Below are 26423 nucleotides of genomic sequence, written 5' to 3'. Positions count from 1 at the left end.
TGAAAAATGCCCAAAAATTTATCAAAACAAAGTTCTCGACTAGTAGAACATAGCAGATAATGAAAATTCCAATTTCAAGATGGCCGCAGTACCCAAACAACTAACTACTTTTTGAATGGTTTCATTCCGCTTGACGTGTTTCTATGTATGTTTGAATGTTTGTTGGGTTGTGCCACATTAATGGGAATTTGACCCCGTTCCTGTTGAATGGTTGATCTGAAATTTGGAACATACATTTAATTCTACTGTCATTATATCACTGCGTATTTCATGATCTTCAAAAATTCAAACAATGGCTGAATGGCTTGATTTGGAGAATACACTAAACTATGAATAACATAAATTCGTAAAGGTCGCCGCCAAAAATGGTCGGCTATGTATGTTTTGCAACCCCCTCAATATTGGTATCAAATGAAATGATTTGACTAATAGAATACAGCGCAGGTCGAACTCGATTATATACAGACTCGATTATATGTGATTCGATTATATACAATTTTGGACTCGATTATATTCAGTTTGGAAAAAAATATTTTTTTTTTATATTTTAAATATGACTTATTTCATGAAGAAATGTAACCTTTCAACGTTAAGGTGATGTTTAAGTGGCTATTACATGTACAGTGGGGTAAAAATCGTGATTTTTGAAGATTTTGCTTGAAGTTCCACCAGGAATTGTTTATATCGATATTGCAGCCAAATTAAGAAAGATAGAAGTTGTGCGTCAAAGAACAAATTGTGGAGCGGTTAAAGAACTTCATTCTAATTGATAGAAACAATCTAGTTTAATATAATTTTTTAGGATAAAATTTATAATAACACATTAAAAATTATTAACTGTAAGTGTTTCATTTCCAAAACGTTATAAAAACACTAAATTAGTGTTCCACAACTATATCCTGTACTAAATTTTCTCATTTTTCAAATGAAAACATCAGAATTGTCTTCCGTTGCGTACTTTTTAATGTAGAGCCGAAACATAAAAAAGTTATGTAACTCTGTCATTGTTGAAATTCGAACATATGCGTTGGAGGATTTTTTTCATCAAATATGATCGTCTATCACCTCCTGAGAGAATCTGGATAATTTTTTTTTTCATGTGAGAAAGGTGTTTTCTGACTTTAAGGGGATGAATCAAAAATCAAATTCCTCTTTTAGTTTCAAAAAACGAAAAATACATGCAAAAAAACGAATATAGAAAAAAAATTGTTTTGACTCGATTATCCGGAGTGAAAAAAAATTAATACTCCGGACAATCGAGTCTGACCTGTACTGATAAACAAATTTACGTCCTCTGGATACGTCAGGATTTCGTTCTAAAACTTCCACCAAGCGGGTAAATTGCGGTTTTTTATCTCAAGACAAGATTCAAAATGTTAGCAAAAAAGCTAAATAAATCCGAAATTAAACTTACTCCATTCCGCGTGACTATCTTTCACCATCTAAAACACAAGTGACAAATATACCAGTTTTTCTCCGTGACATGACAGTATCGTGATATTCATAATAACACCGAGTTCATCAAAGTTGTCACGACGGATGAACTCTTCCGGATTCTACACACACGGTGGCAGCCGTAATAACGTTGTATACAATTCACTTCGTTTTCACCGTGAAGTGACGTTCGTGATCAGGCTCATCGTGTGATTGTAATCAATGTAATCCAGACAAGAATCTCTCAGCGTTGGATCTCAGTTCATTATTGCATCATTGCCATTCGATGGACAACAGTGTTGGTACGTGTTACAACATTGCTTATACATCTCTCGAGTGAAGATGCTCCTAATTAAATTATACCAATAAGACGTTTCCAGCGAAACACGGCAACATAACTACGACGATGAAGATGATGTTGCCGTCGTAGGATCAACCAAGCAATGCAATGAAATCTTGTGGTTATGCATGTGCATTCTATACACATGAGCTGAATAAAGGGTGTGTCACATCAAATTGCATCACGGAAAAAACGCTGTAGAAATTTATTTTTTAGGAATTATATCTTCAGCTTTCGCTTATAATCAGATAAGAGTGTATAGATCACGTTGGCCATGCTTCACTGTCAATTTTTCGTAAATTTGGAAAAATGTCGTCGAACGAAAAAGAGCGTCGTGAATTAATCCTGTGCACTGATTTCGAGAATCCGGAGTTGTCACATAGGGACATCGGTAAGATGCTGGGAATCGTCCAATCCACGGTCAGCAGAGTACTAAAACGATACTTCGAGAACCTAACCATCGACCGAAAGGTGAAGAACGGCAAAAATGGATGCTCCGTCAGTGAAAAAGATCACAAGCGCGTAGTTAAGCAGTTTAGACGTGATCCGATAAGTTCGGTCCGGGATGTCGCCAATAAGCTGAATTTGTCAAGTTCATTCGTCCAGCGGACCAAGCAGCAGGAGGGCCTGCGTACATACAAGGTTCAGAAGGCTCCTAACCGCGACGAAAGGCAAAACATGGTGGGGAAGACGCGAGCCCGGAAGCTGTACACCGAAATGCTGACGAAGCCGCATTGCCTGGTAATGGACGACGAAACCTACGTCAAAGCGAACTTTCGTCAGCTGCCGGGCCTGTTGTTCTTCTCCGCAGAGGACAAATTCAGCGTTCCAGAGGAGATTCGCAAGCAGAAACTATCCAAGTTTGCCAAAAAGTACATGGTGTGGCAAGCGATCTGCTCTTGCGGAAAGCGGAGCGCTCCCTTCGTGATGACCGGCACGGTAAACGGGCAGGTTTACCTTAAGGAGTGCCTACAGAAGCGCTTACTACCACTGTTGAAGCAGCACGAGGGCCCGACCATCTTCTGGCCGGATCTCGCTTCGTGCCACTATTCAAAGGACGTGTTGGAGTGGTACGAAGCCAACGGGGTCACCTTCGTGCCAAAGGAAATGAACCCGTCCAACGCGCCGGAGCATCGTCCAATAGAGAAATATTGGGCGATTATGAAGCAGGCCCTCCGGAAGAACCCAAAAGTTGTCAAATCGGAGGCTGACTTCAAGAGAAAATGGATTTCTGTTCAAAAAAACTACAACCTGACGTTGTACAGAACCTTATGGACGGGGTAAAGAGGAAGGTGCGAGCATACGGGCTTGGGCTCGAAGTATGAATAAAAAGAAAATGCCAAAAGTTGTTTAATAGTTTTTATTTTACTGTCTAAAATTTTCAAAAGGATCGGTCTACTGGGCGAATTTCTACAGCGTTTTTCCGTGATGCAATTTGATGTGACACACCCTTTAAACATCACTACAGAGACAGGGAGCAACAGTATACACCTTCATCGATAACAAAGTTTTTTTCCGACTCCTGTCTGATGGACACGACGAGCAGCGGCGAAAAGCATAATCAGATCGTTGACAAATCAATTTCAATCTTCCATTTCAATTTGTGTACCCTTCCAATCAACAACTTTTAGGCGGAACTATCGGTCGGAATGACGTTGTCTGTTAACCTTTCAAGCGCAGCTCCAGCCTGGACGACTTTTATGCTGAAAACGGAAAACTCACAACCCACCTCCCATCACGGATGCTGCTGCGACACAAAAGACTGTTCGTGCGTGGAAATAGCAAACTAACATACGTACAATCGCACACACAAACACACAAACAATGCCAAAGTTAGATCCAGCACCGAAGACAAACAGAGATCACATATCCGATTCGGGTAACTATGCAACGATTGATAACATCTCACCGTTTTCCTGTGACACGAAAGGAGCGCGCTGTTTATTCGTTTATTCTTATGCTTTGTGTAAAAACAGAAGTCACGGACTTGTTTTAAAGTTGTTCTGTCGCTTTATATTACGCTGTCGGAGCTCCTTCGTTGCCGCCGTTGTTGTTCCTGTTCGGGTAAGGGGGACTAGGGGGATGTTAATGCTTGTCGTTGTTATTCGCTTTGCGTGGGATGGCGTCGGGGCGGATAAATTGATATTGCAATAACAACTTATCAAATTGGGAGATTCGGAAAAAGCAAAACTTACATCGGGTGTGACAAATGCGTTTGGAAGTGATGTTCACTGTTTCGGAAAATGTTTATTTGTGAACAGTTCGCGGGACACTTGAACCAAATTGGGGCTGAATCTATTTTGGAAACGACATTGGAACCGTAATGCATTCTGTACACATGAGCGCTATGCTTCTTTTATATATAGCTTTGTTTTCGAAGAAAAATCTCCACGCGTTATATGAAAACGGATACAAATCTATATTCTGATCTGATTTCTACAAAAAACACCTTGGATCAATGGATATGTATTAGATATTCTGAAAATTCGTGGATCGAAACTATCGCCGTCGTAAATTATTCAGTTTGTTCTGTGAGTGAAGACTACATTTGGAATATACATTGATAGGATTTGGGTGCGTCTCCAATGAAGTTGAACTGGGCATAATATACCTCTGCACCATTAAAAAACATACTGATAGCTGATTAGTTTTATTAACAGAATAATTTTATCGATTCTAAACAGTCGCTCTGTACTGAAATACATTTAGTTGTCCGTTTGCCAAGTGCATGACTTGACATTTCTATGCCGTTGGTTAAATTTTTGTTGATGATTAATACAAAATGGTTCAATAGTCAAGTAAAGATTGTGAAATATAAAATAATTTGAAATTCAGACAATTTGATTGCATTTCAGGCGAAAACAAATCCTTTCTATCGACCTGTATGTTTATCGTCATCTACATTTTTACAGAGGGATTCCACACCGAATTAGCTGAAATACAGCGGTTTATTTTCTGCTTCTAACGTAACGTACGAAATAGAGTGCTGAGTGAAAATCTAAGACTTGAACTTGAACTTATAGAAAATTAATATTCTATCGAATAGTTGGAAAACCTACGTTCTAGTTGGTCCAAGACAACCGAAAAGGAGCAACTAATGGCACAATTTTAATATATTCATACAATTACAAGAACAATCGTAGTTTGCCATCGTACATCATTACTTTCAAGCGATAAAAAAGATAAAAAGCAGCACAAAAAATACTACCTGTGTTTTGCTGTCTTGCTGAATGCAAACGTACAAAAACTGTTGCTCCAAAATACGTTCTCAGAATGTGCACGAAGCAAGCTAAGTGCAGAGCTCCGCGAGTAAAAATCAAAATTTCATTTGTGATTTCATTCAGCGGTTTTGCCCGATGTGGTATCTATCAAGCGAAATCGCTTCGGAGGGTCGGTAGTGTGTTGTGAACAGAGATTCCATACCCATTTTCGAATTACAATTTCTTCAAATATTGGACTGTCATCTCTGGCAATCTCGAAAAAAAAGCTGAAAAAAGCTGGAAAAATCGATTTTTCTTTTTCCACAATTTTGTTTATGCTACCTTGATCAAAACGTTCCCGGAATCATCACCGTTTTTATTTTTAATTTTTTTTTGTAGGTTGCCGCATCTGTCTGTTTCTATAAAATTTGTAGTGTCATAGCCAAATTGTACTTCCGTATGCTTGTTACAGACAATTGTGGCAATCTTGGAGGGGAATAAAAATTATCACATATCGTAGTGCAATTTTGATTTTTTAAATTTTTTTTTGTTCTCAAATCCGAGGTGGAAGCTCGATGAAAAGATTCACCGCATCGGTTTTCATGGCGTCGGGTGAAGCGTGTTCGTATATCATTGAATCACACTTAAAATTGTGCATTTTATAGTTTTAAAATAGTGAAGGCGATCTTTTTATCGCTGCAGAATCTAGGAGGTAAACGTTCGCGATTCACACTGAGTGTGTATCGACAACTAGGACACAAGATTCTACATATGGCCAGCTGTTTTGACGTAGGACTACGTCTTTGATTTCTATATAGGGGGGTCACTCTACGAAAAATGTAACGAAAAATTAAGAGTTTTCAAATGCATATTACGCAGAAGAACAGTGGAAATAGTAAAACAAATGAGCAATTTAACGAATAAGAGAGGTATGTTTTGCGAGCGAATGCAAAGGTAAATCATGTATTATGCATTCTTTCAACTTGGTTCCCGTCAATGGTGTATGCAAACACAAGCTTGTGAGCAATAATTCGTTCTATCAAACAAATTGGACATCCAGTCAATGTGTAGGAATAATGGTGATGTAGATGGTGGAGTGGGTTAGTAAGATGCCCGCAATTCAATAGAAATTCATTGGCCCAATACACTTCACGGTGGAAACAGAACGAAAAACCGACGACAGCGGTACGGTGTCGGGATCTGGATACGAATTTTGTTTTCCACTAAAACTTTTCATTATAATTTAAAATTATCTTTCAGGTACAATTCTTGAAACAGATTATTTTACCATATGAAGAAAACAAAGTTTTTCATACACATTGAACTCTTATTTGACACGGAGAAGCTAACTTTCATTCATAATTTCTATTTTAAAGAGGTTCATTCTGCTTGATTCTGCTCTGCAATGGCGTGCCGGTCATTTCGTTTTCACCTTGAAGGGTGTACGGGAATTAAGCTCATAGTCTGCAAACGAACATTATTTCACCGAAAAAGCTACTACTCCCGATGACTTACAATACCATAGCTATCCATTAAAAATAAAGCAGTTTTATGATTTCATGTGCTTTTGGCTCAAAATACCACGAAATCGTAACTGTTTTCAACATTTCTTATTTTGCTTCATATTCAATGTAATAATGACGATATTTTGTTTTGTTTACCGATCCACATATACTTCCTCTATCGTTCCACCCTATTATGTGTCACACTGATATTCATTATCCATTTTCAGCTAGACAGTTGAACAATTGAGCTTCTAGCAGGAAAGCTAATTTTGTTTTTTGTCCGTTGCAACCCTTTTGATGGTTATGAGTACATATAACAAACATTTGGGCTTTCAAAAGAGTCAAAATAAGAGATTTATGATAATGAAAAGAATTATATAAAAAAACAATAGCTCCGATCAATTACAGTCCTACGTCAAATTTACGTCCGTGCTCCTAGGCTCAGGCCCTTCTACTTTTTGTTTTTGTTTTCACGAGAACAAGAATTTGAAAACCTTCTATCCCGAGCGAAATGTTGTCTTGATGCACTTAAAAACAAAATCTGCGATACACTGAGAAAACATCTTACTTATATTAACATCGAAAAACTTGTGTTCTTAAAATTAAAAGGAAAACCATAGGAAACCAGTTTGAAAAAAAAAATATTTGGGGAAGTAGTTAACTTTACAAAATTGAAAATGTTACTAGAAACGAAATGAATAACGGATAAAATAGAAATATTTTGAAAACCAATCAGAATTGATCCGAGTACATGCAAAAATTTGCCTCATAACGCACAAACTAGCAATTCGGCCGGACTGTTAGTAGCTCGCTAATTGACAAAAAGAAGAGCAGCGGGATTTCGTTAATAAATATAAATAGCGAATGAGATGCAAAGAATAATATTAACTTGCAGCACCGAAAGTGATCATGGCGTTTTGGTTCGCATGCTTGTGTATCATGATGTGCTACCCGAAGCAGAGTTCTCTCAAAACAATCAGCTCCAGTTTTAAAGTTTAGTGGCTAGTGGTACCTTATCGATCTCACGAACTGGAAGCGATCTGGCGCAGTGACGCTAAAGGTCACTAGAGACGTGTGTTTATTTACCCATGCAGAACCGATTTGACAGACAAAGAAGAATTAATGAATAATATTAAAATGCTCCAAAACTGTAAATAACATTGCGTTTAAATAATACGGAATAAACTCGTCTTAATAACTTGTAATTACGAATTACAGTGGTGGTACGAGCATTTCCACCACTGTTGCCAGGTCATCATTCGATTTCAAGTGTTTTTTTTACAAGAACAGCAGAATATAAGCACTCAATCGTTGTGCCGAAATGTGTAGAAATACAAACTAGACGGATCGAGCCCAATGCTGTTGTTTTCCCAATCTGTAATATTGATACTATCAGCACCCTAACTATACAGTGCACAATTCATAGCTTTGTAGGCCAAACATTTTGGGTTCCAATCTATAGAGTGTAGCGAAAGTCTTTTCAAAAGCTAGAATCAATGCGATACTGGGGATTTGTTCTTTTTTTTATCGAGATACTGATTTCATCACGGAGAACACGTTAGAATCTAACACCTGCATCCAATTCAAATAGCAGTCTAACTTACCTCTTCTCGGAATCGTTTGACGATTTCTCCTTTTTTGCCAATTATACTGCCGACTTCCTGCAAGAGAGAAGAAAAAAGAAACAGACTGTTAAGACAAATTCATTCTCTGAGGGGGACAGTTGTAGCTACAAAACAACACGTTACAAAGCACATAAGAAACTGATATGTCTAGTTTGGTAATTTATATTTTTTTTTCGTCGTTCGTTTTTCTTAGATCTTATCTGATTCTTGCTCAGCGTTGTTGTTTCAGTTTTCCCTCGTTTTCTCTCGACACTAAACACCCGTCGCACCGCCGCATACTGAATCGCCAAATTACTCTCATAGCTCTGTGCATGATTAATTACAACACCACCGCACTGCCGTTATACGCATATTTGTCCCATGCTACATTCTGAAAATTTTCACTTTTCTTCATAAAACGATGTTTTTATGCATAATCGGAAACACAAAAAAGTTATGGTTTGTTCACAGCTTTAAAAAAAACAACATCAAGCTCAATTGTCCCATGTTGATATTCTAGGCATAACTGCCCCATCATGTATTTTATTGTAGATCCATAATAAATGAATCGGTACTAGTACAAGAATTTTTTGTCACGTTTTCAGTAGGGCTAATGCACTCATTTTTTCAGCGAAGGTAAGTATTGCACTCTTTTCACTCTTTTCTTCATAAAACAATGTTTTTGTAACCAAGATTGGTTGATTCAAGTGATGCTTAAAACTTCTGGTAGACAAATATGGTAGAAAACTTTGATTGCGTTTTTCTCAGTTACCGATTTTGGGACATGGGTCAACTATGCGTAGAACAGCAGTACAGCTGCTGGGAAGCATGCTCAATGTTACGACAAAATCAGATACGTGGTGCTGGCTTTGGTACGCTAAAAAATTGTAGTTTTATCAAACGTTCCGTACCAAGTTGCGTGCGAAGGGAATGTTATTTGATTTGATTGCACTGATATGGTTTTTGATAATCAACAGCTATTTTTTTTTTCAAAGGGATACTTCTGTGCTCGAGTTGGGAAAGGTTTGGACGATAATCATGCATAATCGTGGGCGAAACTTAGAATTCACCACTCAATTCTGGTTGTGGAATTTTCTCACTAAGCAAATATTTTTACCATTTTGAAAATGATATCGAAGTGTTTTCTATAGTATCGGAATCTCCAATCCATGTAGATTCATTTGTTGCGTTTTATTAGTCTCAATGAGGAACTGGATCTTCATCCAGACTAACAGAATGCCACAAGTGAATCTATATGAAGGTAATTGACATTCCAAAGAAACTGAATTCCTGAATGATTGAATAAAGCGAGTTTCAATATTAAAAAAAACTGCTGCTTATGTTTGCATAACTAGAAAACTAATAAAGCAAATTGAACCAAAATTTGCATGTGGAGATTTTAGGAAGCAATTAATGTTTCTATGGTGATTCGACACACCTACCCCCTCTCTAAGGGCAAGCAGACTACCATACAAATGAAACACAAACTTCTGCATAACTCGAGAACTGATAAAGCAAATGAGGCCAAATTTGGGATGTGAGGGTTTTCATGCACGAGAATTTTTTCTATGATGGTATGACACCCCTCCATCCTCTGGAATGGAGAGGGCCCCATAAAAATAATACACATATTTCAACCAAACATATTCCAACCAAACATGACAATTGAAAACTTTCGGAAAACTCTGAAGGAAAATGGGAAAATTCGAAAAATTCAATTCGCATATGTTCTACAATTACATATTGACAAGCGTTGTTGGTTCAATTGATGTTTGCGCTAACGAAATTGATGTTCGTTCGAAAGTGGAAATGGATTTTAATGTGATAAAACGCAATCCTATATCGTCTTCTATCCATACAAATAAAAATGGATCGCCGAATGTGTTGATAACAGCAAAACTCTAGAAAGGAATTATCCGATTTAGGGTTGTCTTTATTCTATCATGTTTTCTGTATCAAACATTTATTCCATGTAACGGAGAAACATGTTATTCGCAAGTGGTTGAAAAATCTTGAACGAGAATTGTGTCTGATATTATAATGGCGAGTTTTGGTAGAAGTACTTGGAATTTTATAGTAAAAGTTAATTTTTAAGGGTAGATTAGAAGATCAATCAATGAACAATTCTGCGATTGGACCCATGGATGTGATAACGTAAAATAAAAAATGGGTGGGACAAAGTTTGCAGGGTCCGCTAGCAAAAAAAATAAATTGAATAACATGCTTGCATTCAATTCTACTGTAAAATTGAAATTCTTTGTGTCGACTATTTTTTTTCATTATTGCAGAGGTATCATGTGTTATAACAACGTCAATCAATCCAAAACAAGTTAACAAGGTGTGATCAATGTTGCCACACGTACAGGTTAATCTGGAAAGGTACAGATTTTTTCGTTATTTTGGGTACAGATTCTGTACGGTACAGGGTACAGATTTTCGTCAAGCAGTATAGATTGGTACAGATTTTTTCCGCGTGTGTAATTTCTTACATTAGAACAAAGCAACACTAAGGTACATGACGACTTTTACGTTACAGTATCGCTTAGTGCTGCTGATCATAAAAGCATTTACAATGCAATAATTAATACGTTTTATAACGACGGAATTCCTTACAAGGATCGTCTGAAAGGATTCGCATCGGACGGTGCGACCATGATGAGGGGGTTTCAAATTCCGTAATACGTTTGATAAAAATCGATTGCTCAGATCTAGTAGTCGTCAAATATACGTCATTTGCTGGTTTTGTGTGCTAGTTATACCTATATATCCAACAGCCCAAAGAGAAATAACGAATTCGAGATAATACAGAAAGTTTTGGAACTCAATCCGCTTCAAATCCTACACCCTTCGGTCACCCGTTGGCTTTCGTTAGCATCGGTGCTGAAGAGATGCATTTCATGATTTTCAGAGTTAATTTTTCCATAATTTAGTATGAATGTGGCAAAAATCAGACAAATAGTGACTGCCTCCATATATTTATTGACAAAACCTCTGTTGCTTTTCTAGAGTATGTTTCGGCCCAGATCAACAGATTGAAATGTTTGTTTCAGATTGAAAATCCTGAATTCACGATGCTACATGAAGAACTAAAAGATTTTTATCAATGTCCAATGCTATTAAAAATCAAGATGAAGAGCGGCATGAATTTTAGGTCGGAATGGCAGCAGCAAAAGATTATCAGTACTATGGACAGCAAAAGCAGATCAGTTTTAAGTATATTTTTCGCAGTTTTTTTATGGAGCTGATCAAGCAAATGAGGAAACATTCGATTGCGATGATCCGACGCTCAAGGTTGCGGCAATGTGAAATCACAGAAACTTTTCGAATTTAACAAGCATTAACGTTGTGTTAGAGATGCTTCCATGGTTCTACGATAATAATATCAGTAAGAATGAATTCCGTAACCTAAAGTTAACATTACTCCGCAAGAAAATTACGGCTTCAAAAAACAAGAAGGAAAGGTTTGGTGGACAAAAATTGGATGCCTAAAAAGAATTTATGGTTCGCTCAGCAACGATACGATGAACGCTATTTTGAGATCAAAAGATTTGGGTAAACATCGTGGCGGCAGCTCGAAAATTTAAATAGATAATAGTATGCAATCTAGATTCAGAAAAACTATGTATAATCATCATCAACCACACGCAGGGTTGCCACATATACAGAATATTCTGTATTTCACAGATTATATTTTCAAATTTCAGATACAGAATCTGTATATACAGAATTACAGATTTTCAGCAAGATACAAAACTCAATTTTAATTTCTAAATTAATTACAATGTAGTTTCTCTGCCTACCTTCTTGCTAAAACTTTGTTTTTTTTTCGTTGAGTCATGAAGATACCCTGATTTCTAAAAATGTTGAAGCATGGGAAATGTCACCTCACCGCTCCACTCCGACTAAGGTCGTTTGTGGAACACTTTTTGATAATTCCACATTCATCAGCGTGTGTTGAGCGAATATTCTCGCTTTACAATACCAACAAAACAAATTTCAGAAATCGGCTGGCTCCCACAATGATGCACACTATTTTGAAAGCGAAGTACTTTGTATCGACTCAAGGAGGAGCGTCAAGGATGAAATTGTCGAAAAATTATTTTGTCGCTGATGTGTTACAAACACGATGTCAAACATAATACTCTTTCATGCAGTAAGCACACATCTTCGTCAATTTCTAATTCAGAACCTTCAGGAAAATGAAGAAAAAACCAAAATTATGTTGTTGCTAGACAAGCAAAACTTCGTTCTCATTGCAGCCAGAGAGAACCAAGTACATGCTAGCTATTATCATAATATCATTACACAACACAACACAATTTCATGAATGGTATATATATATTGACTCACTTTTGCTGATTTTAACAAAATAATATCTTAATAAATGAACGCTATTTTGAAAAACTGCAAACTCGCTTCTACACTTTATGGCAGCCCTTCGGCTTTCCGAGGTTTTCATTAGGTTTTCATAGGTTTTAATTAAAAATTATGAAAGAATTTTTTGGAAAAAAATTTCATTGAAAAAAAATATTTTGAAAATAAAAATTCATTTTTCTCGAAAACACATGCTTTTAAAATTCTGAAAAAATAGATAAAAATAGCTCTTAACATTTCCAATAAGTTTTCCATACATAGGACGATGGGCGTATTTACATGGAAATAGTTTTTCGAATAACAACTTTTTTTTCTTTGAAAAAATACTATTAATGTTTAATTCGTATCATTTTATATGTATAAATTATCGCAATTCACATGCTCTGCTAACTTTTCTCTATTTAGAAACATGTCAAGAACATGTCAAACGTGAGAATATACACACACAAATGTTACGAGCAAAACATTTTTTTTCAGGAGTCTTCATACAAAAATGACTTATATTCCAAAAACTATAACAGATAGAAAGTTGACGTCTTCGACGAAAGTTCATATTTTAATAAGATCTAAAACTTTGTCGAATACACTATATCGCTATCTTGACTTTCAACAAAATTAAGATTAGATGTATTTTTTCGAAGAAAAAACAAAAAAGTTGTTGTTAGAAAAACTTTTTCCCTGTAAAAGTGCCCATCTTCCGATGTATGGACGACTTGTTGGAAATTTTAAGGGCTATTCATATATAAATATTTTTGGAAATTTTAAAAAATACGTTTTTGAGAAAAATTAATTTTAATTTTTAACATAATTTTTTACAGCGAAACGTTTTTCCAAAACATTTTTGGCATTTTTTCGTAAAAATTTGAACAATTTCTTACATTTCATCCTTTGACATGGATTTTGTAGATATCATAATTTTTAAGTTTAAATAAATTTTTGTAAAAATTTAAGAAAAAAAATTTGGGGTTTTCCAAAAAGTTGTCCAATTATTTTTCGAATGTTTCAAGTATGCAAAGTTGCTTAAACGACCCATGCCTTTACACCCACAACGTTTCACTACTATCTGAGATGGTGCTGCCAACGGCCAGTCGAGTTGGCATGAAATTCGTCCTATGCGGTCATGTTTCGGGCACGATCCTTTCAAATATTCGCGATGTGGCTAAGAAATCGTCATCTTCGTATTCAAGTTTTGTCTTCAATAGTGATTTGTTATTCTGTGTATTCCATAGAAACCGATTCGGGTTATAAAACGTTTGGCCATACTGCCTTACCTTACGACCCGCGGAAAGCATCAGCAACGCGAGCATGCGACATCTTCATACAGCCAAATCCTCAGCAACAGCAATTAAAGTAATAGATGCATGCTGCCATTTGTTGATTCATTTATAACATCTCAACGTGACGAGCACGAAGCACGGGATGCTGTTGCTGTTCTATGCGCTGCCATGCAGCTTCTATTCATCAAGCGCCCAGAAGCAATCGCACAATAGTGGGAAAGGGAATTCTTGCATCGTCCTTCGGATCCGCGAGTTGTTTGTTGTTGCTCTTGTGTGTGTGTGCACTGCTGTCTGTTCCGTGCGTTCGTCGAGGTGGAGTGATTTACGCTGTCTATTATTAATGGCTCATTACCAGCAGCTCGTCTTCCTTGGAGGAACGAAAGAGAAATCTCACTCACCAAATGCTGAATCGGAACGCTAGTGCTCTGCCTAGTTGACAGTTGCAATCAGTTGATGAAGCCGATTTTCAGCTGCCGGCTGCGTTATTTGTCTTGGTAGGGAGTGAAAAGAGACAGAGGGATAACATTTGCGGATCACAACGAGCCGTCTACTAGTTCCACCCCGAACAAGCAGTAATGAATCAGTGTTGAATACAAATGTATTTTCCTAAAAATAAATCGTGCTTGTGTTCTAAAATGTAATCTGTTGTGATAACAATGACACATAATCTTTGAAAAAAAAAGGTCACTCAACAGTTGAATCAATACCCCATGTACTCTTGGTGTCACACCTTCACACTGTAAGTCACTTCAATGCCAAATTCCCGCGCGACAAAGTAGTGTACACTATCCTGTACCGGCATCCTGGTAGCGTTGTATGCGTTGACATGCCATAGTAAAACAACAACACAAAAATACCTGAGAGTCGTTCAAAAATAACAAACACTCAAACAAACATGAAAGCAAGAGAAAAAAGGCGAAATCAATAGTCCCGGTAGTCGCGCGCGAGAGATGCTGACTCGTACATAATTAGAATAATTAATTTTCTAGTGCGGATCGGTGATTCTTTGTACAGTTTTGCGCGTCGCTTACCGCTCTCGGTTGCGTTACAAGCGCACATTACAGCGTCGAACAAGTCGTCTTCCTTATTGCTGTACCGCCTGTTACGGTAATTCCTCGAATCCAACGGTACAATGAGTCCTCACAGCAAGAATGGTGATGAATCTTTTATGCTTTCGTGCTGGTGTATTTTATTTTCACGCTGGTAGATTACGGTGATACGAAATATGGGATCAGAAAATTTTTCTTTTGTGTGTAACAGAGAAAGGTGGACGAATTCGTATAAGGGTTGGGGAGGGGGTTTGTTCTTTTCAATTGTGTCTACAGGTGGGAGTCGTCAGCATTCGTTTTCACGGAAAAAAAAGGAATGCTCCCTCGAAATAGCACTTGCGGAATAATGCACTGCTTCACTGAGCAGGGAGACGCCTGTAAGCCCGCTGTTACTCACCAAATGAATGCAGAATCCAGTCGGAACGAGCAATAATGGAGTCGCACGGTTGGTTGCATTATTCGTGATAGAAGCCTTCACATTTGTATAGTGATTTGCTCGATCCAACACACCATGTGGTTCAACAACGTCAAATTTTCACAAGATACAATAAATAATTATTACCTGCATCACTCAATGACGATTTATTTCTTTGACGCAGGATTACGTCTTTCGGGAACATATTGGGGGTAGAAATTGCAAAACGAAAATCGATCGCATCGTGAAAAATGTCCAATTTCAAACGCTTATTGCTCAATCATTTCCAATGGATTGATGAAATTTTTGCGTCAATCGATTTCGGCACTCCAGAACTTATTGGTCGATTGGTCGAAATCGAAGATACAAGCTTCCATAGTCCATAACAAAGTGTCCAAATCTATTGGTGTAAAATTCTCGTAAATCTATCCGGAAACGATTGAGCAATAATTGTGAGTACAATAGGAAGCTTGTATATTCAATTTCGACCAATCAGCGATATTTTCGTTTGGATAATGATTGAAGTTTTGAAATTGTTCTATAGACGAATTTCATGCCAACTCGACTGGCCGTTGGCAGCACCATCTCAGATAGCAGTGAAATGTTGGAGGTGTTTCATGATGATGATGATGATGATGAAGACCCACCTCATACCCCTACAAAGGTTTGAACAGGTCGATTTATCTTATAGATAGTATGTATGTTTGCATGAATGTTCGGGGAATGCGGACAAAAATTGACGACGTTTTCTTGGCCATTTCATCCTGCCATTATGATGTAATTGTGCTGACGGAAACTTGGCTCGACGATAAAATTTTTTCATCACAAGTTTTTGGAGATTCGTACACAGTTCTTAAAACAGATCGCAGCAAAGTCAACAGTCGTAAATCAACTGGCGGTGGAGTGTTGATTGCTATTTCAAATAACCTCAACGGATACATCGATCCCACATCTGTAAATGTTACACTCGAACAGGTTTGGGTCAAGGTGAAGCTGCAATATTGCTCAATGAGTATCGGTGCTATTTATCTACCACCTGACCGCAAAAATGATTTAGCAAGCGTTAGTGATCATATTGAGTCAATTGCAGCGGTCTATTCCCGCCTTGGGGATAATGATCTTGCCATTTTGCTTGGTGACTACAATCAGTCGGGACTTGTCTGGAACACTCCAAGAAACGATCGTCCTTCCGTTGATGCCTTGCAATCTAGCATTTCTGTCGCTTGTGCTTCGTTACTAGACGGTTTCTGTTTGCACGGTTTATCTCAAATCAATCATATTACCAATCAGAATGCACGAATTTTGGATTTTGCCCTGGTGAATGAAGCTACGCTCTCACGATGCCTTCTCGAAGAAGCAGCCGAACCGCTCTCCGTTCTTGACTCCAACCATCCTGCTTTGGAATTGACAGTTATTCTATCATAGTCCATCGTACTTGAAAACATTCCGGATGAACCTGGACTTGACTTTCATCGAACCAATACTGAAGGCTTACTAGAAGCCCTTCGCCAAACTGATTGGCATTTCTTAGAATCCGCTGACGATATAAACGTTGCAGTTGATTGCTTTACAAGCTTGCTTAAAAGTCATTTGGTTGATTTCATCCCACTGCGCAGACCGTCTCCTATGCCACCCTGGGGAAATGCACACCTAAGACATCTAAAATGTCTAAGATCGAAGGCGCTTCGAGTTTATTGCCGATCCCGGTGCTTATATACCAAGCAACATTTCGCGCGGGCTAGTGACAGTTACCGAATATATAACCGCTATTTATACAAACGCTACAGCATACGGGCTCAAGAAGATTTACGTAGACACCCTGCACATTTTTGGAAATTCGTGAAGTCAAAACGGAAGGATAACAATGGGTTGCCCACGGAAATGTTTCTCACTTCAAAAGCGCATTCAACGACACGATTTCGTCAAGAATCTGGGACGCTTGTAGAGATACACCAAGAGACGTGTGCCATCTGGGAAACCTCGACATCACACCGAATCAAGTGAAATTCGCCATAAACAAATTGAGATGTTCAATATCCAGTCCTGATGGAATACCTACCTACATCCTTAAAAAATGTTGTGACGAGTTGGTTTCTCCACTCACGTCCATCTTTAATCTGTCATTAAGGCAACGCTGTTTTCCCACAAGCTGGAAGACGTCTATCATGTTTCCTGTGTTTAAAAAAGGGAATCGGCAGAATGTTGAGAACTACAGAGGAATAACTTCGCTTTGCGCCTGTTCCAAGGTTTTCGAAGTTCTTATGAACGACCTACTTTTCGACTCTTGCAAGAATTACATTGCCAAGGATCAGCACGGGTTTTATCCGAAAAGGTCAACTACCACGAACCTAGTTCAGTTCGCCTCTTTTTGTATAAAAAACATTGATGCTGGTGCCCAAGTCGACACCGTCTACACAGACTTGAAATCTGCCTTCGATAGAGTTGATCATGGAATACTGTTGGAACGATTAGGGAGAATCGGTATCTCCGCGGATATTATCAGCTGGTTCAAATCATACCTCTTAAATCGTAGGCTCACTGTTAGCATTGGGTCGGTAACTTCGGAACATTTCTCGAATTTATCTGGCGTGCCACAAGGGAGCAATCTAGGTCCCTTGCTATTTTCAATATTTATTAATGAGCTATCTGTCATACTACCACCCGGCTATCGACTGTTTTACGCTGACGACGTCAAAATCTACATGGTCATGAGGAGTATTGAGGACTGTTACGCTTTACAACGGCTGAATCGTTTCACTGAATGGTGTACACGGAACATGCTTACGCTAAGCATTCATAAATGCAACGTTATCACGTTCCACCGCAAGCTCAATCCGACAGAGTACGATTACGCAATTGACGGACAGTCTCTCGATCGTGTATATCAAGTTCATGATCTCGGGATCATCCTAGACTCAGCATTCACCTTCCGATCACACTACAACGACATTATTTCTAGAGCTAACCGCCAGCTGGGATTCATGTTTAAAATATCCCAAGAGTTTAACGACCCACTTTGCCTCCGGTCTCTATACTGCACTCTGGTGCGATCGATTCTGGAATTTAACTCTGTAGTTTGGTGCCCATACCAGTCAACATGGACCGCAAGAGTCGAAGCAATACAGAGGAAATTCGTTAGATATGCCCTCAGACGTCTTCCGTGGCGAGATGCATTGAACCTTCCCCGATACGAAGATCGATGCAGATTGCTGGGACTGCAGACACTGGAACAGAGAAGGAGTATTGACCAAGCTGTGTTTGTTGCAAAAATTTTCAACGGAGAAGCTGACGCACCGGAATTATTAGGACAGCTTAACATCTACGCTCCTGAACGACTGCTTCGCCAACGAAACTTTCTGCTTCTTGAGCCCCGAAATACTTTGTACGGCCTCCATGACCCTGTGCGATTCATGTCGGCAAGTTTCAATGAAGTTTTCGCTCACTTTGATTTTGGCTCTACTGCGTCCGCATTCAAACACAGACTCACAGAACTGAATAGGATGAACCACTGACAACGACATTAACTATGGACAAGGGCCCAGTTCCCAATCAGTTTTTTGTTATTTTTTTTTATGATTTGACCACAGTTGACGCCTATTATTATTTACTTTTTTATATTTGTTGTGTTCAAAATGTGCTACTTTTTTATACTTATATATGTTTTGCATGTGAATGAAAAGATATGGGGTTTTGGCCTTCTCTATTTGGTTTTTCCCCATCTTAATTCATTAAGACAACAAAAAGTCAGATGAATAAATAATAAATAATAAATAATAAATAAATAAATTTAAGAGACCAGCATTATAGAGCAAAAACAAAAACGAACTGAATGAAAAAAAACAATGTTTCTATCCGTATCGACATTGACATAATCATAGTCTCAACTTCAGATCCAAAGCTTTCACAAGGCCTGTCAAGAAAATTTCCAACCCGGGAAGATCCTTGACTGATTGGGAATTTAACCCAATATCTAAAAGTGTCAACTAAGAACATATTAGAGATCTGTCACTATTCAGAAATACTCGATATAACCATCTTATGATAAGATAGTTTACGACAATTCTGAATGAGCTATCCCCATTCCAGTTTCAACTTCAGACCCCATATAAAATTTCATTGTGTATCGGTATTCTGCCAGTGTTCACTATTAACATAGTCCAGACCTATCAAACGCGCGCGAGGCTCAAACTTTCGTAGACAACGCTCATTATTTTTTTTTACAATATACATTAACAACAAAGAAAAAAAAACATCAACACCATTGTCAAATAATACATTCTTTGCTTCACAGATAGCCACTGTAGCGCGTCCAACATCAGACTAGAGGAAGTGTATCTCCTACATTTTAAAATCAAACGCATTACGCAAACGTTTTTATGTATAAATTGTTGCATTGAATTATTGTATAAGAATTTACACACAAAAATGTTATGAGTAAAACATTATTCTTTTCATAGGAGTCTTCATAAAAAAATGACTTATATTCCAAAAACTATAAAAAAAAGAAAGTTGATGTCTTCGACAAAAAGTTCATGTTTTAATGAGATCTAAAACTTTGTTGAATACACTATATCGCTATCTTGACTTTCAACAAAATTAGGATTAGTTGTTTTTTTTTTATCAAAGAAAACATGAAAAAGTTGTTGTTGGAAAAACTTTTTACCTGTAAAAGTGCCCATCTTCCGATGTATGGACGACTTGTTGGAAATTGTAAGGGCTATTCGTATATATATATTTTTGAGAATTAAAAAAAACGTTTTTAAGAAAAATGAATTTTAACTTTTTTAATAGCTTTTTTTCAGCGAAATTTTCTCCCAAAAAAATTTTGGTATTTTTTTGTGAAAATTAAAATTAAAATTAATAATTTCCTACGGTTTATCCTTTGACAAGAATTTTGTAGGTATCATAGTTTTCAAGTTATAATTTTTTGTAAAAAAATAAGAAAAAAATGTTGGCCTTTTTAAAAAATTAGTCTATTTTTTTCGAATATTTCAAGTTGCTTAAATGACCCATGTCTTTACCCCCACAACGTTTCACTACTATCTGAGATGGTGCTGCCAACTCCCAAGACGAGTTGGTATGAAATTCGTCTATAGTTTGTTTCATGAAATATATTATTCTATTCAATGTAAAAAATTACACTGAAAATAAATAGAATAGTATATTCGATGAAACTAACTATCAAGCAATATACAAATCTCAAGCATTATCTCAATGGGAATCACGCGTTCTGATTGATCGATTCGCAATAGCGATCAAAATCAACGTTATTTTTATTCCCATCGAAATATGTTTCCCTAACACAGACTTCTTAACCAAGGTGCCTGGGGCAATCGGCATTACCAATGTATGCAATTCGGGGGCATTTTTGTACTACAAGGTGAGTAATACGATTCATTCTAGCAAACCAAATACAAATTTGGAACTTTAATGTTGGTTGCTTGGCGAAATTGCTCATTAATGATCGATCATGCATTGTAAAACATTCAGCACAAGTGAAAGTGTGAATTTGTATATGGTAGCGGTTGTGTTAAAAATTAACTCATATGAGGGGCTTAGAATGCAAGGGGTGTAAGTTACTTGATCGATTTCTCTTCATCAATTTTTTTTACCTAATAACTCAACTGCAAAAACGTTCCAATTTAAGTTTGCTATATAGTCATACCTCGATATAAAGCAACCTCGATATAACGAAACTTTTTAAGATATAAAAATAAACAATACTGAAATAGTTTTTGGAGTATAGATTATTTCGAATAAATATTTCTAGTTAGTTTTCGAACAAACAAGTACCGTAGAATGGGGTAGCACTGGTAGTTTTCATTTTGGATCTCAATTTTATTTTTTGATAAAAAGGAGCATGTGGAAAAAACAATGAACGGATTGTTTTGTATTACAGTTCACTACAATTTCCCGTATAAAATACGCATTCCTTCAACCTGATATTCTTGGGCGGCCTTTTCATTTGGTATTGTTATGGCATTTTTTGAACTTTCAGCATAACTTTGAACATGTTTCAAGAACAAAATTCAGAGGAATTTCCATTTGAAAATAAAGTAAGTCACACATAGAAACTATGAAAGTAAACATTGATACTAGAGATAAAACAGATATCCGGCCAATATTTGCTATCCGGCTGGATACGGGATATTGGAAAAAATCCATAATTGCTCATTAACACAACATAACTAACGGACGGCGCCAGTGTTTGTGTGGTTAGCTTAACAGCCTCACAATCCGATCGGCCTGTATATCCAGCTGGCGTCGTTGGGATTTTCTGAGGCGAAAGATCTCTGGTTACGTCTTCCTTCGGAAGGGAAGTGAAAGAAGTTGGCCCGGCTCATGAGTTGTTGAGTCTGATAGGTAGGAACAGCAAAACCATTTATCCATGATTAATAATATGGTTTGATTACTGAACTGCCAGATATTTTTTTTAATTGAATCAATATTTACTCATAACATTAATTTATTAACTGTTCTCAAAATTACCCAGTGGCTATTATTAGGATGAATAAATAATAAATTTTCGGGGTTGAAGATGACAACCGATTACGCTTTGCTTCGTAAACCGGACTAACTTCAGAGAACAGTCTTCGCTGTAATACTACTGCATGGAGTCGAAAGATAAACTCTAGCAATCCTTGCCCTCAATTGACTGCTTAGATTTTAATGACCACCAGATGCAAAGATCGTGATTGCGATCGATTCTAAATATTTTCTAAATATATTTCATCGGATTTTTTTTCCTTCGTTGAAACAGTCCCAAAAGGTATGTTGTGAGTTTCGGGTATAAGGGTTGATTCAGTTTCGTCTCTTTTGTTTCATTTACAGGTCTTGAAGACGACGATGAGCTGTTACTCTCAGAAGATTTGCCGCAAGATATTTTATGTACTCCAATAACATTGCCAGCAAGACTGTTTACGTTTCAAGAACTCCTAAATAGTCTGACTAGCTCTTAAATGATGATGATGATGATGGTCCCGCCTCCTTCCCCTACAGAGATTTGAGCAAGACGAGTTATCTAAAAGATAATTTAGTTATTTTATTCAGCATTGAAATCAGTTAGGCAAACAAAAAAACAACGAACTGATTTTATTTACAGATATAAGTTCAAAAAATTGCAATGTCAAATGACAAGCCAATACTCAGTCATGTCCGCAACAGAGCCGATACGGTCCCGACGAGGCCCTTGCAGCCGAGTGGTCCACCAGAGCACAAGCCCAACCGCCAGCCTTGTATTGGATTGACTATGAATATTCTAATCCAGAGAAATCGAGAAAATTTCCTTAACGAAAAATTTCTAGACCGGCACTTAGTAAACTTTCAATTTAATATCCTTTATATCTTTGTTACGCGCGCGACGCTCAAACTTATGTAGACTACTTTTATTTTTTTAACTAATATAATATAAAACAACAAAATAAAAATAAATATAGTCCATCATCACCAGGATCATGACGGCCATAATAGAGAGGACATAAATACAAATTTAAAAAAAAAGATGATTTAAAAAATTAGGTAGTTTGCATAATATAATCCGTTCAAAAAAAAATTCGTCAGGTCAATTGAAAATATTAAAAACAAACTGCAAAAAAAACCCACATTAAATTATCCGTTCGTATAAAACTTCGTCAGTAACAATCTTCGGGTCTAAAAAGGTTGCAATTGAGTAATTCTGATCTTCTCTTAAGCAGTTGAATCCTTATCAGAAAAAAAAATCATTTTAAAGATTACTTCCAGAAAACTTGAATCTTTTATAAAGGATATCCACGGAAACGGGAAATTTATTCATAGTTCATTATTTTTATGTAAAAATGTGTTAATTTTTTTCGAAATGTAATTCTTTATTCGCTTCATGCACAAATACAGTGTCATCCAGTTTCGTATTCGCAAAGTAAAAGCCGAATATCCGACTATCAAGCCTTGAAGCTATCCGGTATCCAGCCAACTTACTATCCGTTTCATCACAAATTGATACCAATTTCACTTAAATTTTTTTAGACCTTTTCCTCTACTTAAAACAGATCATGTTTGTCTACGAAAATTATCTTAAATGGGAATAAGAAAGTTTTATAAATACTGCTGGGTGATAGAAAATTAGTTTTTGCGCATTGTTGAGTAATCACAAACAGTTTCGCATCAATAAAAAAAAATTTTTTTGGCTTCGATATAACGTAACGAGAAAAAAATTAATTTGCCTTATATCGAGGTATAACTGTATAATCCGATAGATGAGGTTCTTACCTATCTTCCACATTATCAGATACAGCTGGGAATGTGTTTACAGCTAAATTATGACCAAAATAGAGAGTCGATGAAGAGAAATCGATCAAATCACTTACACCCCTTTCATTCTAAGCCCTTCTTACATGAAACGATTCATTTCAATGTTCAAAAATAGATTAAATCATTCCTGTATTTATCTTCACCCGAGGAAAGTTCATGCTGTGAGAAAAATAGGAAAATTGAAGAATTACTCAAAAAAATTATTTCCCATATGTTCTACATATTGTAGTAGGTGTTTTTAGTCCAATTGAAAACCGCATTGAGGCATATAGCATCGTGTTTCGTTGGTTTTGAAGCGAAATGGGTCAATGGGTTGAATAAACACACTCAGAAAGTAAAACTTATGAAAAAACTACCTTTTTCCATTTGAAATATAGGTTTTTTATAATGAAGTAACATGTTTTGTGGTGAGCAAAATTGATAATCATGTTCGATAATGATAATAATCTTATATTACATTGGTGTTTTTCCATTATTTCATCCATACAGAACACAGGAGCCATCTCGGACAGGGCCACAGAGAGCGGCTTTCATCATACCTCATTCCAGATCGACATCTTCTATCGTGATACGCACCATCCAACTACTAATCACCATCCTTCCGTGATCATCACTCGGTTGTAAACACTAATGGAGTGAACAAACAACACCCAACAATCAAACGAAACGACCCTTTTCAGGGCTACCAAGTCAATATCAAAAAGTTTAACGATATAATTTTACAGACATATCCAAAATCAGCATGCAACAAAAAGTAAAACAAGTAAGCAATTTAACGAATAAAAGAGGTATATTTTATAGATTTAGCTCTCCAACAATAGGAGTCCTACGTCAAGCCTCCGTCCATGCTTCTAGGCATAGATCCTTCTAATTCTTTGTTCACTACACATACACACATCAAGTTACTCCTGCTAATAGACGGAATTCTGGACGAAGTACTTTCGGCTTCTTACAACTTACAACTATATGCGTGTCGACATTGAGAAGTGCAACATTATCTCCTTCAGTCCCCGTTACAACCTCGCTCACCACGAATACCGTTTTGTCTCAAATTCCAAACACTTAAACTTTGTTGGCCATTTAACAGTATCTTATTACTCAAAATGGTACTCTTTCGCGAAATTAAATTGATTTTTGATTGTAGTAAATTAATTTACAAACACGTATTAATGGTGAAAAATAACAATGTTTCGCATGGAATCAAGTACCAAAATCGACAAAGAAGAGATTTCTGATGTTTCAAACTCGTATTAGAGCCTTTAAAAATAAGATATACTTTCTAAACTAAAAAAAAACTCACTCGTATTACCATAATTGGTACTATTGCGATGATAGGTACTTCTACCCTACGTCAATTTTTAAAATTTTGTTTCGTTATTAAACAATATTCGAAATAATAAACAAACGAATAATATAATTTGATAGCCCTACGTCAACAATGTGGTAGTGTTTTGGACACAATCCTCTGTACTTTTTACAAAAGAATGATTTATAAATATTAGGTTGTGGGAAAAGTTATCCATTATTTTGTCGGTAGCTGGCTTCAGTGATCAATATCTCGTGTAATATCGATCATACAATTTCAAGTTTAGACTCGTCGTAAAGGTGACATTTCACCAAACAATTTTGTTTTGCTGTTTTTTTTTTTTTGTTTGTTCCATTCAGCTGTGGGTTACAGGGTGTTAACAATGGAGGTCAACAAAGAGAAAATTCGGCAAATTTTACATTTTTTCTTTTATAAAAGCGAAAATGCAAGCCAGGCCGCTGAAATTGTGAATGGTGTTTATGGTGCCGATACTGCAACAGTAGAATACGTGCAATTTAATTTAATTTATAAAATTTTTAATTCTTTTTTAATTTTTTTTTTAGAATTTTCTAGTTTCTAGTGCAATACATTACATTAAGATCTCTACTGTCAACAAATGGACCGATGGAATTTAGCGATTGACCAGAAACGTCCAGAATTTGCCAACAGAAGAGGTGTTGTGTTCCATCGGGACAACGCAAGGCCACACAATTCTGAGAGATGGATTGCGATGTTTTAATGCATCCACCATATAGTCCGGACCTGGCATCAATCGATTACCACCTTTTTCTCGCATTGCAAAATTTCCAGAGTGATAAGAAATTGGAACCAAAAGAAGATTGTAAAAATTTATTGCTAAAGTTTTTCGCCAATAAGGACCATGACCTCTACGATAGAGACATTATGAAGCTACCTTTAGAAGGCAACAAATTGTCCAACAAAACGGTGCATATTTGACCCAAATCGGACAATTCGAAGCATATCAAACATAGTTTTGAATTTCTCCCAAAAATAATGGATTAATTTTTCCCCAACCTAATATTTCTGTATTCTATTCGTAAATCAGATGTAAATAGTTCCAGCTATATTTTTTCCAAATTTGTAGTCGCTAGAGTGTGTAGTAGAGAAATCGGAACAATTAAAAAATTCTATAAGACCGTTGTTTTCATACCAACACTGTTGAGAGCACTGTATGATAATGAAATAATCAAAAGATGAATAGAATTATTCTGATATTAATGGACGAAAGGTAGAGGTGATAAGTGAAACATTCCATCCTTCCGAACGATAAAACAAAAAGTTTTCCATGATTAGGAAAACAATAATGTATTGTATTACACAGGCACACATTCAAATACCCAGCGAGACTGAATTTGCGCAATCTTTTCGAATTATTGACAATGCAATAAATCCCAAAGCGTTCTAAATTATAAACAAAGCTCGTTAACGGTTTAATGTGACATCGCAAATTGAATCCCAAACAGTTTGCTGGGGTATTTCCATGAAGATTTGTTCCAATTACAGGTAGAGAGCTTTTTCGCAGGCACCCACAAATGGCAGCACGAATATTTTGCGCAAATGGTTTTATCAAATGTAACCATAATAGCTAATTAAAAAGATTTACACCGGAAAT

At 36.8% G+C, this 26423-nt stretch overlaps 1 protein-coding gene across 19 annotated transcripts in view; it reads right to left on the bottom strand.

Moving 5' to 3' along the window:
* Window positions 1-26423, bottom strand: part of LOC129765174 (poly(rC)-binding protein 3) — a 675323-nt gene that overhangs the window by 162443 nt on the left and 486457 nt on the right. For all 19 annotated transcript variants that reach the window (XM_055765109.1, XM_055765113.1, XM_055765108.1 and 16 more), the window contains exon 3: window positions 8084-8140. In XM_055765109.1, the coding sequence (XP_055621084.1) occupies window positions 8084-8140 (57 nt within the window). The remainder of the gene's footprint in view (window positions 1-8083; window positions 8141-26423) is intronic.

This window comes from Toxorhynchites rutilus, chromosome 2, assembly GCF_029784135.1.
Source record: "Toxorhynchites rutilus septentrionalis strain SRP chromosome 2, ASM2978413v1, whole genome shotgun sequence".
Classification (NCBI taxonomy): Eukaryota; Metazoa; Arthropoda; class Insecta; order Diptera; family Culicidae; genus Toxorhynchites; species Toxorhynchites rutilus.
Note: the sequence above shows the minus strand (reverse complement) of the source record. Positions and strands in the feature narration are given on the sequence as shown.